The sequence below is a fragment of the Bactrocera tryoni genome, chromosome 2 (genome assembly GCF_016617805.1).
Source record: "Bactrocera tryoni isolate S06 chromosome 2, CSIRO_BtryS06_freeze2, whole genome shotgun sequence".
NCBI lineage: Eukaryota > Metazoa > Arthropoda > Insecta > Diptera > Tephritidae > Bactrocera > Bactrocera tryoni.
In genome coordinates, this window is record NC_052500.1 from 991,144 (window position 1) to 1,004,993 (window position 13,850).

A 13,850-nucleotide genomic window follows, 5' to 3' on the forward strand; every position below is an offset into this window, starting at 1 on the left:
TCTTTTCTGTAACTTGGTTCATAACCAAAAACTTTTTTTCTAATGAAATGCTACTTCGATGTGTCAGTTAAACTTCAATCCCGGAATACAACTCCAAAGCTAAAACACCTATTTTAATTTTGAGATTCCCCTTATAACACTTTATTCATTTCTGGGAACACTCAATAACTGAGTGTAATTACGACATATGTATGTATGTATGTATTTGAAATAATTCGCTATATGGAGACAAAAACTATGAGGCTTGAATTTGCAGCTGTAAAATTGTCCATTATATAGAAAATTTCATTTTATTGAAATTTATTCTAACACAAAAGCTCACTGAAAGTAGAGCGAAAAAGCTGTGCCTTTGAAATTAATTCATTATAATGAGAGCTTCTTTGTATGGAAGTTCACTTTAAGGAAGTCCGACTGTATGTGTATGTATGTACGCACATCACAAGTAGATTTATGTTTGTATTGAGAATTTCTAGCGTTGGCCACTCTTTAAAACCAAATCGAAATTTGTGGCATACATTTAGGCTGAGCCGCCAATAAAAAAAGGTGTAGGATTGTGAAATGATTCCATTGTTTGATTATAAACAAAGCGAACTTTTTTGTATAATTAAAGATTTTCAGTATATTTTTTATTGAATTTTCCACAATTGAGTTCCATTGACAATATTTGTATAAATTTGAATTTGTTCAAACACTTTAATTTACTTAAGCTGCCGTTGCGTATTGCAAAGTTATTGCTATTGGCCAAGTCGCTTATAATTACTTACATATGTAACTGTTTTAGCTAGGCAGCGCTCGCACCACTATCTTCTAAAGTTGCAGGGTGACAGTAATTTTCAAATTTAGAATTACGGTTCTTCACTAACGTTGTACAATTTTAAAAATGACACGCATTTGAAGCGCTGGCCCACCAAGGCTTTGTAGGACTGGGTTCTAACTTACATATGTAGATGCACTTGCGTTTTTTCACATTTATGAGATACTTTCTGTTTGCAACAATACTATTTATTCAAGGTTTCCCTCACTCATTAACAGTTATGCAGTTTACTTAACACCGCTATATATGTATATATGTGTTTTCGGCTAGCCTCCTAAATGTTTTTGTCTTTTTCATTCGCATGTATTAATCATATCATTACTAAATGGAGCTTCAAAATATCCGTTACAAAAATATATATACTAAAATATTACAAATATATACGTACTAACACTTATGATAATCCAACAAAATAGTCTGGCTTAAAAAGACTTCGTTCAAGCACACGCACATATGCGGGTATTTATGTGGTTTCCCTTTCTATTGCTTTGTTGTTTTCTCCGCGCGATGGAAAATTTCAGGTGTGAGCTTGAGTGCCTGGCTTTATTATTGCTTGCTTGTATTGAAAAGCTTCGAAAACAGAAAACGAAGCTCAAATCAATTTTAAACAAATTGCTATTGCAACAACAATAAAACCATGCGCTTTATAACCCGTTAGACGCTGCTGAAACGACTACAATTTTGGTTTAACAATAAGTCGGCTGACGATGCTTAGCAAATAACCGCAATAATACCTTAGGCTTACACTAAACTACAATAATACAAATACAACGGTACATTTTGGATATATATATATATATGTACATACAAAATCTTTATAATATATTCAATTTGTAAATTGCTATTTTTAACTAAACTAAATTCTAAGCAACAAATCGCACTTTATCTTCATAATTAAGTATAAGCTATTTTTAAATAAAACTAAATAGACAAATTTAGCTTAGCAAACACAATGTGCAATTGATTGAAATTTTTGAAATTGAATATTGAAATTTATATACAAATATATAAAAAAAAACTAACGGAAATCTAGTTGCAGTTGGCTTCGCTCAGCTAGAAGAGAACTGTTTGTGACATTGCTTCGAAAGCTTCGCGCGCTTTAAATCCGATTTTAGTCCGATCAAATTTATGCCAATAAGCGAATCGAAACCAGGCAATTAGGAGACTTTATTCTGAATGAGTTCGGTTTCATTTAATCTCTTTCTCTCTTGATTTACTTGTTAGCGCTAACTATTGCAATTTGTGTCTCTCTGTGCAATCAATCACAGAGCAAGTAGTCTATCGAAATATGAGAGCGGCCAACGTTCGTTCAGTCTGAAATGATACGTAAAAACCGATAATTTTTTGGTAAGTCAATTGGTCCAAATAAATTAAGAAAAAAGCGAAAATTTGTTATTAAAATTAACAGAGCAATGACAATATAGAGCAATTAGTTACAGTTATAGTCTGTTTAAATGGCAAGAGAGAAGTATGCTGAGCGCGAGTTGTTACCTTAGATTTTCTGTAATTGAATACAATTTTTCCAGTCCAATGAATCATGAATAAATTTGTTGTCATTCTTGATTTTAACTAACCTGGAAAGTTCTTGCATTGAAGAACTCACGAGTGGATTGTGAACTTAGGTTATGTTATGAATGAAGCAATTAACGCATATACACATACATATATCAGTGCTTTATAGGTTACTCATTAGTTAATTTGCTATATTTTAATTTTTAGGTTATAATGAGTCTTAATGCTGAATTCTTGAAAGCTTAACAATAAATTACGGGGGTATGACATTATAAATATGCGTATGCATTTGTTTTGTGGATAACTGTTATGAAAATTACTGTTTATTGACGTGAAATTCTCTTCAACAAAACTTGTTCAAATGGTCATGTGCATGCAACGGCCATTTCATTTGCGCGTGAGCTTGAAACTAGAGCTCCTCATGGATTTTTTCGATCTGTTGTGTTAGTTTATCATTCTTGTAAATAAATTCGCACACGGCGCTCACCTTTTTCAGCAATTCAATGGCAGTTTGCAGCACTTTGTGCCACTTCTTTAACTCCGCCTCATGCAAGATCTCTTGCTGGCGCAACAACTCCACCCACTCTTCATTCGAATTCGGCAATTCCCTAGAAGAAGAGTGAAAATAATGTGAATTGGCTGAATGACTCGGCTGGCACAAAACTTACCTCAAAGCAGCCAAATTCGGTAAGCGCGCCCTATTGCTTATATCGTCGTCAATGCGCTCTTCCAGTGCCCAAAGCTTGAGTAGGAGTATTACATTTAGAGCGATTAAGAAAAACAATAAGGCAAGCACAAACACCGACAGCCACTTATGTTTGTTTTCTGGTTCCGCTTCGATTGGCGATTGCTGTGCTGCGACAAGGGGTAGCCGTGGGGTGTTGCGTCTACTGGTGGCCACTGCCACTTCAACTGCTTCACTTTTGGTCTGAGCTTCGGGCACATCCTCCGTGGGACGAACTTGAGCTGCCGTACCTTTAGAGAAGAAAGTAAAAAATAAAGAAAGGATATGATGAGGATGACAGAGGATATTTTCATCATGCGTAGGCGAATTTTGATACAAACACAGTATGTGCAAGTGTATGTGATGGTTGCATGTTTAAAATAAAATAAATGTTTGTGCCTGCAATTAAAACTATACAACGCAGGCCACCAAGTTTATAGCGACAAGCACCAGCTCCAGAAACCGTTTCTGTTAACAACCGTTGAAAAGCATAACTAACGTCGAGTTGCACTGCTTACTATTTTCTAAAACCAAAACAACGAAAAATGTTACGAAATCAAACTCATCGGCCTCATAATTTTCGAACGACTATAAATCCAGTGTAAAATTTCATAGGCTTGGAGTGAAAAGGTGCCGAGTCCACTTTTTTGAGAGGGAAGTTAAAGTTACTTTTCTGTAGCCCTACAATGGCGTACAACAGTGCCATTTTGATAGTTTTTAGGTGAATCGTCTCTCCTAAAATTTGTGAAAATGAACTTGGCACGTTTAGACCCAAAGTCAACGATTTATAAGACTGTGTATTGAGGAAGAAGCCGAATTGACATTAGTCTACTTCATGCAGGGGGAGTTCATGTTAAGGATAATCTACCGGAGGCACTGCAATTATACCTTCATTGCTATTGGAATTCACATTTTCCTTATGCACTTGTAATACTTTGTGAATTGAGTTTTGTAGTTGTCGGTTGCTAATTTCGTATTTATGGTTATCGAGCCAAGGATATTGACGAAGCACTTGGTGATGGTTTTGATGGTGGCCCAAGTGTTTCTGATGTGGATGTTTAGCATCAACACCTTCAACACTGTTAATGCAATGGAGGTGGTTATGTTGATGATGTGGGCTGTTGCTTTGTCGATTGTGACTGTTAGTGACGGTGGTGGTGGTGTTCACAGTACTAGAGGGGGACTTTGTGGTGAACGTGAGTTTTGCAGTTGGAATAGAAGCAATAGAAGTAGTGGCGGTGATAGTGGTAGCAGTGGCAATGGTAGTATCAAAAAAGATGGTGGCATCAATGGTCGAAACGGCAGTTTTATTATACGAATATTGATCAATTTTGTCGTGAACAGTGACATTAGTAGTGTTGATTGTTAGTTTGTAGTGCTTACCGCGGCGTGGGCGCCGTCCTTTTGCCTTGGCGGGTGGTATGCAGGTTTCACTTTGCAACGCTTGCTGCATGGCGTTAAAATACTCCTCCAAACCAGCCCATGTGTTCTTCTCTATAAAGCCCTTAACGACGCCCCAAATTGATTTTTTGTATTTAATTTGCGCATGAACAGACAACATTGTATGGTCATCAACGGTTCTGCAAATTATCAAAAAATGCTTTAATGAGAGGATCACCGCATTTTGATGTCGGATTTCGGATTTCGGAGCTGAGTTTACCTTATTAAGCAGTAATGCATTAAAACACTAAAACTATCAGCATATGGAATGCCAGCGTTAACACTAGTTACATCTATGGAATACAGTTCGCCGGGTTTGCTACACTCGCGTATTTCCTGCGTCTCGGTCACCTAAAAGTAAGCAGCAGAGAATGCACATAAAACAGTTAGCAAATGCCTATGTATTTTTCTGTAGGATCAAGAGCATTTTATTATTTCGTATACCCTGGCTGTTTTTGGTCCTACGGAAGCTAATAACTGCACTGTTAAGCTTACGGCACGCGTCTTCTTGCCGTCCTCATCAGTTACCCACTCGCCGAAGGACATATTCTCGGTTTTGCGCATCGCATGGAAATCCATCAGGAATTTGGATTTTGAGAAGAGCAAGTTGAACAGCGTATCTACATTAATGGGAAGTATTGTGTGTACTAATTGACGGCCTTCATGTGCTGATGTGCATTCCGCCGTTGCAACAAAACTGAAACAAAATAATTTTTAAAGTCAATTTCAATTGGCAAGCAGAATAATTTGAAATATTAACTTACGGAGCTTTATTCTCTTCAGAGTCACTGGAACCAGAGACGTCTGTAGGCAAATTGGTTTGATTATTGCTTGCCGCCTCATCACGGACACGCGTACTTTTTGAAACTTTGCGCTTTTCATGCGGTTGTGGTTTAAGCGTTGAACTTTTTGTCTCTTTACTGGCGCCGCTGCTACTTTCATTCGCATTATAACTGCCCGTCTTACACTTGGCAGCCTCATCTTCCGGCTTCACTGAAGTCAATGTTAATTCCTTCGCGTTCATTGCGTTTTTCGAATCGCTTTCGCGTTCGCGTATGTTATTGTCACTCGTTTTGTTATCCGAACCGCTTGCCGACGTTGTGGTCGAAGTGTTCGCAATCGATTTATTCGAACTAAAAAAGTATGACTTAGCTTTTGATTTGGTGCCGCCGCCACTGCCGCCACTGCTTGTGCTGGAGCTATTACCTCCGCTATTGTTGACGTTTTGTGTTGAATGAGCTGTGTTGTATTCACTTGTGAGGGTTGAGCTAACAATAGAGGTTGCGTCTTCTAGTGCTGATGCATAATCAATATCACCTTCGTTCTCTGGGGGTACTGTGGTTGGATCAATGTAATCTTCTTCGTCGTCTGTGGTCAAACCAAGTTCATCGCCGTAACAATTATGCACCCATTGCCATATTTCTTGCGGTAGCATTTGCTTGTTCATCAATGTATTCTGCCATACTCGAAAGAGCATTAAAAACGCCTTGTCACGTGTTGTGAATGTGGCAAAAAAGTACTTTTCCTTAGCAGTACAAATCGAAATTGCATTTGGTATGACAAGAGCAGTTTTTTCCTTTGTTATTGACGTGACATCTTTCCATCGTATCGTTAAGTAGGTTTCCCATCGGAATATATTAGCATGAAAACAAACATAATTCTGTGAGACATACAAGCGTCCCTGCACTAAAATGTCGCGCTGTAGTGCACACGAGTAATCTAAAAAAAATCAGGAGAATGATTACAATAATTATCGACTTGATATCTGAGTTTAGTCTTCCACGCACCGACAATAAGACGCTCCTCGCACGGTACTTCTTTGAAAAGTTTCTTGAAATCTTCTGCGCGAGATTTGTAATTCGGATAAAGGACGTTGTACCAAGACTTCTTTTTAGCTCGTTCCGAAAGCCGCGAGCCACCTTTTGGTTTATCAAGAGCACTCGAATCGTCACATATACCACGCACTAGCTCACCAGAAGTATCGCTTGACTTGCTGATAGTGTCCTAAAACGCGACCAAACATGAAATGTAAGTTAAGAATATCAAGTGTGAATATAGGGAATGCATAATCTAATAAAGGGGGATTTCGGGAACAGAGCCGACAGTGAATTTCCGTCTACCAAATATATGGCGTCACAAATTATAACATACGTCGTGTCACAGGTGTTCATTTGTTCAAATAAAATTTAACTGCTATGTTATCTCTCCATAATTACCGATAAAGATTAGTAACGTTTGAAGATAAAAAAAAAATAATATAAGCCACAAGGTGAAAAAGCACACAAGCAACTTACCTTATAATACTTTTGCAAATATTAAAGAATTTTACAAATAAGTTTATTTTGGCTCAAACTCCTTTAGGTTCGAGGATCACTGATGTAATGATAAAACTTGCATATAATACAATATGAATCGCAAACGAATCGAATGAGGCAATTCACAAAACAAATATCAAATTACTCATAAACACAAAGCAAATGAGTAAGCAAAAAAAATCTTAGTCGCTGCCATATGTTGATTTTACTCCACCACAACCGCCTGTAATCGACTGGTAAATCTAAATGTCGGGCTATCGCTACTTGCCGACTTTAAAAAAGAAACATTTGGTTTGTCACTCTTTCGGCCTCAACTAGTGGATATCAATTATTATCAATGCCAATGCCAGAAGTGATAAGTCCGCTATCTAATGGTACCATTGGCAAAACAGACAAAATCTAACCAACTGGCGATAACTAAAAAGCACATCAAGCACAGTGAGGCATACAGCTGTTGATCACTGTTCTTGATTATAACTCCTGTATGTTTGTGATTGATAAGACGCTCTACAAGTTTCTATGAAATAGCAAAAAACAAAAATATTGTTTTCTGATAAATGTATGTTTGTGCATTTGCAAAAAGCTAACCGTTCTAGAGTGTATAAAAATGTATATGTACATATATACTTCTTATCAATGAAAGCTCCAAAACGTAAAAAGTTGAGATAAATACACTGATAGGTTCAAACTCATAAAGAGCTTTTACAATACTTTAGCAGCACAAGGTTAGATTATTTGGAAAAATACTCCGCAATTAATTTTGCCCCAATACATTTAGTTAAGTTGAACAGCAATTGAATTACCCAGGGGACTAGTACCTTGCTGACTAAAATGCATTGATTGAGCTAACTAATTCCTAAGTTCATGTGCATAAACGCAGATTTGACATAATAAATAAGAGGAAATGCAAAATAAAACGAAGTTTAAGTTTACCTGTTTAAGCTGACATGTTAATTGTTCACAGACGGCGGACAGTAGCATCAAACTCATCACCACACCCATATTATCTGCTAGTGATGCTAAGCTTTATTCTAAATATGCAACTGCGAATGTAATGTTTCGAAAAAAATTAAAACTCTGTACGCACCGCGCAATTCAACCTACGCACCCAGCAAGCACACGACCGCTTCTGTCATAACTATGGAAAAGAGTTTACACAAGTTCACTAAACTTACCTCATCAGGGCGGCTGCCGCTAAGTGCTCCCAGTGAACTCTGCAAACTACTGGATAATTTTGAAAACGATGGTGTTTTCGGTAATCTGTTTTTTCCTAAAACAATTGAATTTTCTCGACTTAGTGAGCTTTCTCCGCTATTAGGCGTCTTAGGCAATAATCCGTCCGATGTGCTCCCACACGCTAAGTCTTGATTTTCCTTTTCGGCTTTGTCAGCGTCGCTGAGTCCACATTCAAGTGTTTCCGTCAGTGTTGAGGATTTAACGGTGCTCTGTATGGATTTGTTAGACCCAGTAGGGACCAAACTTGATTCAGACGTAAAAGGGTTAGAGACGTGAACACCTGTCTCTACTTTAAGTGTGGTAGATGAGAACGTATTAATCGCCAATTTCAAATCGCCGCCTCCGAGTTCCTGGACGTCACTAGAAACTATAGCGGCTGCGTCGTTATCGGTTTTAGTATTATTAGTGTTTATAGACTTGATATCTTCGGCCCCCTCTTTAATTGGTTTTAGTTTATTGACCTGTGCTGCACCAATTTCTTCGGCGATGGAAGATTTCCTGCGAAAAACAATGGGAATAATTTAAGTCTTTATATGCAACACTGATTGACCAAAACAAGAAGTGCAAAATATTTATTCGAAAACAGTGCATGCAGAATTTCACAAGTATGCAAATGAGAGGTGAGTGCAATATTAAAAGTTATATTTCAAACGATTCGTTACGAAATGCGTACATATTTGTGATTTCATTACAGCGGAGGAGCAAAGTAAATCTAATTTCAACCATATGCGAATACCTACCTGTTGGCACCCCAACAAATATCTTTTTCTTCCTTTTCTTCATCTTTTTCCTCAGCGTTCGCATGAGTTGATATGCTCTCAATATTTTTTATCCTACAAGAATTTACGGTAAAAAAACAAACAATAAAATAAAAACAAAAATTCAAATTAAAATTATAAATATGTAAAATACCATCTCAATTATACACTAAATGTAAGTAAGGTAGGTAAAAGAAAACATTTAAATTCACGAGCAAATAACACAAAGAGCTGATTAATATTGAGAGCTACATATGTACATATGTATGTTTGTACACCACACCACTTGCAAGATTTATACAGCATATCAGGTTAATATTAATAACTCGGATTGAACTTTACCAAATCACAAAATATTCCACACGCCTTGACATGCTAAATCAAATGTGTCTCTGTTATTTATAGATTTATGATAGCATATTATATAAATAAATACGCGTATTGAACAAATGTGTCTATTCGATCAACAACAAGGTTAGACTAACTCTTGTGCAAAAACTCTGCAAAAACCCAAAGTTTGCGTGTAAGCAAGCAAAGCCAAGTGATGGAATCTATTACAGTGGTCATAAAAGTATGGATTTGCTTATCGAATTTCTATCATTTCAGGTATATAGAGATAGTGACAGTAACATTCTAAAAAATTGGAACCACAAAACGCATTTCAAGGTTTCGAATATGTATACCTTTATAAAAGGATTAAGTCAGGATATTGATAGTATTAAGGTCCTAGATCTAATAGTATCGCATGTATGAACAAAAACCTGCTGCTAATAATAGCTAAACTTATTCCCCTAAAAACATTGTAACAATGATCAATCGAAAATTTGATAATTATAGCATATCACTTGCCTATAAAACGTTTATAATAAGTCAAATGAGTTTTAACAGTCGAAACTAATGTATTACTGGCAGAATAGTTTTAGTAATTTTTATTGGCACTATTGCTTCTTAATAACACAATGGACATGAATTTAAGAAAGTGCTTAGACTTTATAAGGGGTCACAAATGTATAGGTTGATATATTAATGTATGGTTTTATTGCGAGATAACAAAATACATATGTATGTATGGTATATGTATATGTAGTTATCAACAAATGATTGAATACATTTTAGCTATACGAATATAATATGTAGTACTTTCCCAACCTCAATAAATCAACTCAAATTGTTTATTTACTTTCAAGTTCTACAGTACCATGCTAAAATGTATGTACAAACATTTAAGAACATTTTCGGTGGATTTAGGTTAGTTCTAGAATGATAAAAGAGTGGCTTTTTGAAGCAGTATTTCACACCTCTTTAACTGAAGCTCAGTAAATATATCACTTGCTTAAATTATGTTTGCAAAACGTACATAAATTAAACTTGTTCTTTCAACACGAGTATCACACACTGCTGCTACTAAATCAACTATTCATTATAAGGGCAGACTTGTGGAAAATCAATATTTTACATATTTGGCTTTCGCTTGTTTTCTCATACATATGTTTTCCAGGACATCAAACAGCTGTGTTCTCTTATGTTTTTATATGCAATATTACTTGATTGAAGATTCTTCTGCAAAATTCACTTTACAAACATTCAGTTATTTGAAATAATCATGCATACCTACATTTCATTAAATTAATCAATTAACAGCCTTGGTACATAAAAGTACATTTAGCTATAAATGAATGATTAAAGGCAGCGAATGTGGTACAACTGTATGTATGAACAATTGGTGATCAAATGCTCTAACTTATGCGGGCATGTTTTAAACAGTCTATGTAGAACAGAGCAGAGTAAAGTGGTTATCGCGAATAGAAAAAGGCAACTCGGAGACTGAATCAAAAATAATAACAACACTTATAAAGTTAGTAGAGAACAAAATGTTAAAATGTCACATTCAAGAGAATTCCGAGCAGAAAATTAGCGGAAGTTACTATTATCGTTTTCTGAATCGTGGTCGATTTTACAGCTTCAATTTATATCATGTTTCCCATTATTTAAATAATTTCTTGTAGCACGTACATACATGTCTGTGTCAATAAACAAATTTGTATGAATATACTAACTATAACATTGTATAGAACTTGATTCAATAATGAACTACGTTTATTCCTATGTGTATGTACATTAATAGATTTTCCAGATATTTTTGCTAGTTGTTAATTTACTTCATAACAATAATAATTGCATGCAAGCCTTGCTGAAGTTTTAATATAAAACCTTTTATCCTATAATGGATAAAAGTTAAAAGCCTTCATATTGGTATTAGGTTTTGGCACTACTTCCTTATGAGGTTTTCAAATGTTGAGATATCAATTAAAAGGTAAGCACTAATTATATTAACTAGGTTGTGAGAAAACAGCGATTATGTTAATGCAAAGAACATGCTAAGTTCATAAAATTATATTATGTATTGAGAACCAAATTTGGAATAGTTTAGTAACAATCAATTGAACTTTAAACATCAAGTAAAGGTATACTTACATCAGCGTTTGATGAGCCGGCGCCGCAGCGGAAGTAGTTTTTGGGGCCCTTCCTAATCTTGGGGGAGGTGTTGGCCTTCTCTTCTTTAAGTCAGTATATTCAACAGTACTAGTAAGTATAGATGAGTCTGAGATTCCAACGTTGCTTCTATGATCTATTAAGGGAGTCTCTAAAAGTGGTGATGGTGATGCTGAAATGAAGGGCCCTGGTTCCGAACTATTAATTGGTGTAGTTGTTGTGGATTGTTGTCTTTTTGTACTGGTACAATTCATGACAATCCAAGATTCATCCAGTTAATTTCATAGCGGTTCAGCGCATCACCTTTGATTATAAATTCTCGGGCATTAAGTCTATCTTAAAGGTGCTTTATTTCTTACAATATTTTAAGGAACATTTTCACGTATTTTTTCACCTCACCAGCGAGTTGATTTTTTGTTTTTCAATTCTGATTTTCAGCCGCGAATGCTCTTTCTTAAAGGTCGAACTGTAATTTTCTGTATATCTAGATTGCCAGCTGGTTCAGCGGTTTCAAAAACACTAATTCTTCTTCTATTAGCTATTGCACATGATATTAAAAATATTCTTAAGATGCACGGAAACAGTATCGTTTCATCATTAAGAATTATAAACTCCGCCCCACGAAATCCTTTTGTTGAAAAGATTTCTTTCACTTTTTCATTTCTGCGCTGTTTTTTTTTTTTTTTATTTGGATTCCTATGAAACTGGGTTGCATTTGGGTTTTAAATAATTCGAACACTTTATAAAAAAAAGTGAAAATAATTTCCAAACTTTTGTATTTTCTGTTTTCAAGTTATTCAACTAACATATATAATTATTTATTTCTATTGATTGTATTTATTTTTTAATGTTTAAAAAAATACAAAATTTATCTGAAAAATTTAAGCAATGAGGGATTAATTTTTCTATGCATCACCTGTTTTTTTCGTTTATGCACGTCTCTCATTCGTAAATAAAGAAATCAAATAAAGAGTAGAGACTTTTGACAATCAGGAGAGAACGTCAAAATTCAACGTTCTCTGCAATCAGCAGCAGTAGCAGCATCAGCATCTTTTTGCAAATTGATTTGGTATCCCTTATTGGGGACTTATTTCAAATAAATCACAAATGCAGTTGAAATTGTTTATATTTATGGGGAATAAGTGAATAATTTTGAAATGAATTGAGAATCTGCTAACGACGAAAGGATTGTGAGAGTGGCTTTCTGAGATCAGACACAGCTGGCGGAATAATTGCGCCTTTACCTTTTGAAGAAGCGAAATGGGACAGACAAAGAGCCAATTCACTGACGAGGAATTACAAGATTACGAAGTTAATTGCTTCAATACTCTATTAAGTAATGATTAAACTATTCTTTATTTTTAGGACTTGACATTTTTTTCGAAAAAAGAGATACTCCTGTAAGTAATAACTAAAATGCATAATATCGCTTGAGTTCACATTTCTTTGCAGTGCTCATAAAAAATTTAAAAGCCTTGCACCCGAAAAAGTTGGACACAACAAAAATGCCAAATTATCAATGAGCAAAATATTACAATATCCAGAATTGCGTGTAAACCCTTTCGGTGACCGAATATGTAAAGTGTTTAGCTCAAGTGAGGATGGTGATATGACGTTTGAAGACTTTTTAGACATGATGAACGTATTTAGTGATGCTTGCCCAAAAAAATTAAAAGCGGAATATGCTTTTCGCATTTGGGGTAAAATGATGGAAATATAATGGTTTTATGGTTCTAAGTTAATGTAACATAATTCGATATCAGATTTTGATGGTGATGATATGCTTGGTGTTTCGGATTTAAAACAAGTTATTGAGCGATTATGCGGACCAGAAAACAAATTAGATGACTGCGATATGAAAGAGATTATTCACTGCATTCTAGCAGAAGCAGATTTCGATGATGATGGAGCATTGTCGTTTCCGGAATTCGAGCATGTCACTGATAAGTCTAGAGACTTTCTTAAGTATGATTGACAGTATTTTGAAAATAATAAGTAATTGGTTTTTCTTTCCTACAGTTCTTTTCGCATAAGACTTTAAGAGCACAACAACAACAGCACAACAATCCAACCGACATATAAAAACATTATTTCTATAATGATATGTTTAAAAATACCCAAAGTTTACACACTTACATTTAGTATTTTTCTTGTTGTAATATTTTATAATAGAATTGAATGAATCTCAAATGAATTAGGTTATTTAAGTAAACCCTTATGAACTACACTTATGTATTTGCATTTATCAATAACATTTACTCGAATATATGAATGTTGTTGCAACCAAATTATTATATATATAAATTGTCCATAACTTATGTATTAACTTCATTCTGATTAAAGTATATAAATAACTCGAATTTGAAGTTAAAAGTCATATGCTATTGTAAATTGCAATGAATGTATCAAATATTTTTCATGAACAGTAACACATAAGATTATGAAAATTAAATGCTATTACTGCCACAAGGTAATCATTTTTCCTTGGAAGTATTGCTTAATGTCAAAAAAATATCTCATTCTATATAGACCTATAAGATTATGTAGGTTTACGATTA

At 35.1% G+C, this 13,850-nt stretch overlaps 2 protein-coding genes across 6 annotated transcripts; one reads left to right on the forward strand and one right to left on the reverse strand.

Annotated features, from left to right (window-relative positions):
- Window positions 1-980: 980 nt before the first annotated feature.
- Window positions 981-11,979, reverse strand: LOC120767341 (protein Aster-B). Of its 5 annotated transcripts, none has more exons than XM_040093292.1 (11): window positions 11,692-11,979; window positions 11,275-11,595; window positions 8,782-8,874; window positions 7,981-8,539; window positions 6,278-6,494; window positions 5,255-6,209; window positions 4,935-5,187; window positions 4,711-4,841; window positions 4,434-4,630; window positions 2,995-3,301; window positions 981-2,934 (listed from the first exon to the last, which is right to left on the reverse strand). In XM_040093292.1, the coding sequence occupies exons 2-11, from the start codon at window positions 11,544-11,546 to the stop codon at window positions 2,736-2,738; spliced, it is 3,183 nt and encodes a 1,060-aa protein (XP_039949226.1). In that variant the 5' UTR covers window positions 11,547-11,595; window positions 11,692-11,979; the 3' UTR covers window positions 981-2,735. The 5 variants fall into 5 exon arrangements, with proteins under 5 accessions (XP_039949226.1, XP_039949228.1, XP_039949225.1 ...); XM_040093294.1 differs by having other exon boundaries at window positions 981-2,128; window positions 2,814-2,934; window positions 11,275-11,975; XM_040093291.1 differs by having other exon boundaries at window positions 11,275-11,979.
- A 326-nt stretch (window positions 11,980-12,305) lies between these two features.
- Window positions 12,306-13,847, forward strand: LOC120768257 (calcium and integrin-binding protein 1-like). Its single transcript, XM_040094850.1, has 5 exons — window positions 12,306-12,603; window positions 12,658-12,692; window positions 12,745-12,992; window positions 13,056-13,257; window positions 13,312-13,847. The coding sequence occupies exons 1-5, from the start codon at window positions 12,553-12,555 to the stop codon at window positions 13,331-13,333; spliced, it is 558 nt and encodes a 185-aa protein (XP_039950784.1). The 5' UTR covers window positions 12,306-12,552; the 3' UTR covers window positions 13,334-13,847.
- The last annotated feature ends 3 nt before the right edge of the window (window positions 13,848-13,850 follow it).

Bases quoted from the DNA above. Each gene is read 5' to 3' on its own strand.
- LOC120767341 (XM_040093292.1), bottom strand. From the start codon at position 11,546: ATGAATTGTACCAGTACAAAAAGACAACAATCCACAACAACTACACCA. The intron at 4,631-4,710 runs GTAAACTCAGCT...GATAATTTGCAG, and splicing joins ATGCATTACTGCTTAATAAG to AACCGTTGATGACCATACAA. The intron at 2,935-2,994 runs GTAAGTTTTGTG...CTCTTCTTCTAG, and splicing joins CCGAATTTGGCTGCTTTGAG to GGAATTGCCGAATTCGAATG.
- LOC120768257 (XM_040094850.1), top strand. From the start codon at position 12,553: ATGGGACAGACAAAGAGCCAATTCACTGACGAGGAATTACAAGATTAC. The intron at 12,993-13,055 runs GTAAAATGATGG...ATTCGATATCAG, and splicing joins ATATGCTTTTCGCATTTGGG to ATTTTGATGGTGATGATATG. The intron at 13,258-13,311 runs GTATGATTGACA...TCTTTCCTACAG, and splicing joins AAGTCTAGAGACTTTCTTAA to TTCTTTTCGCATAAGACTTT.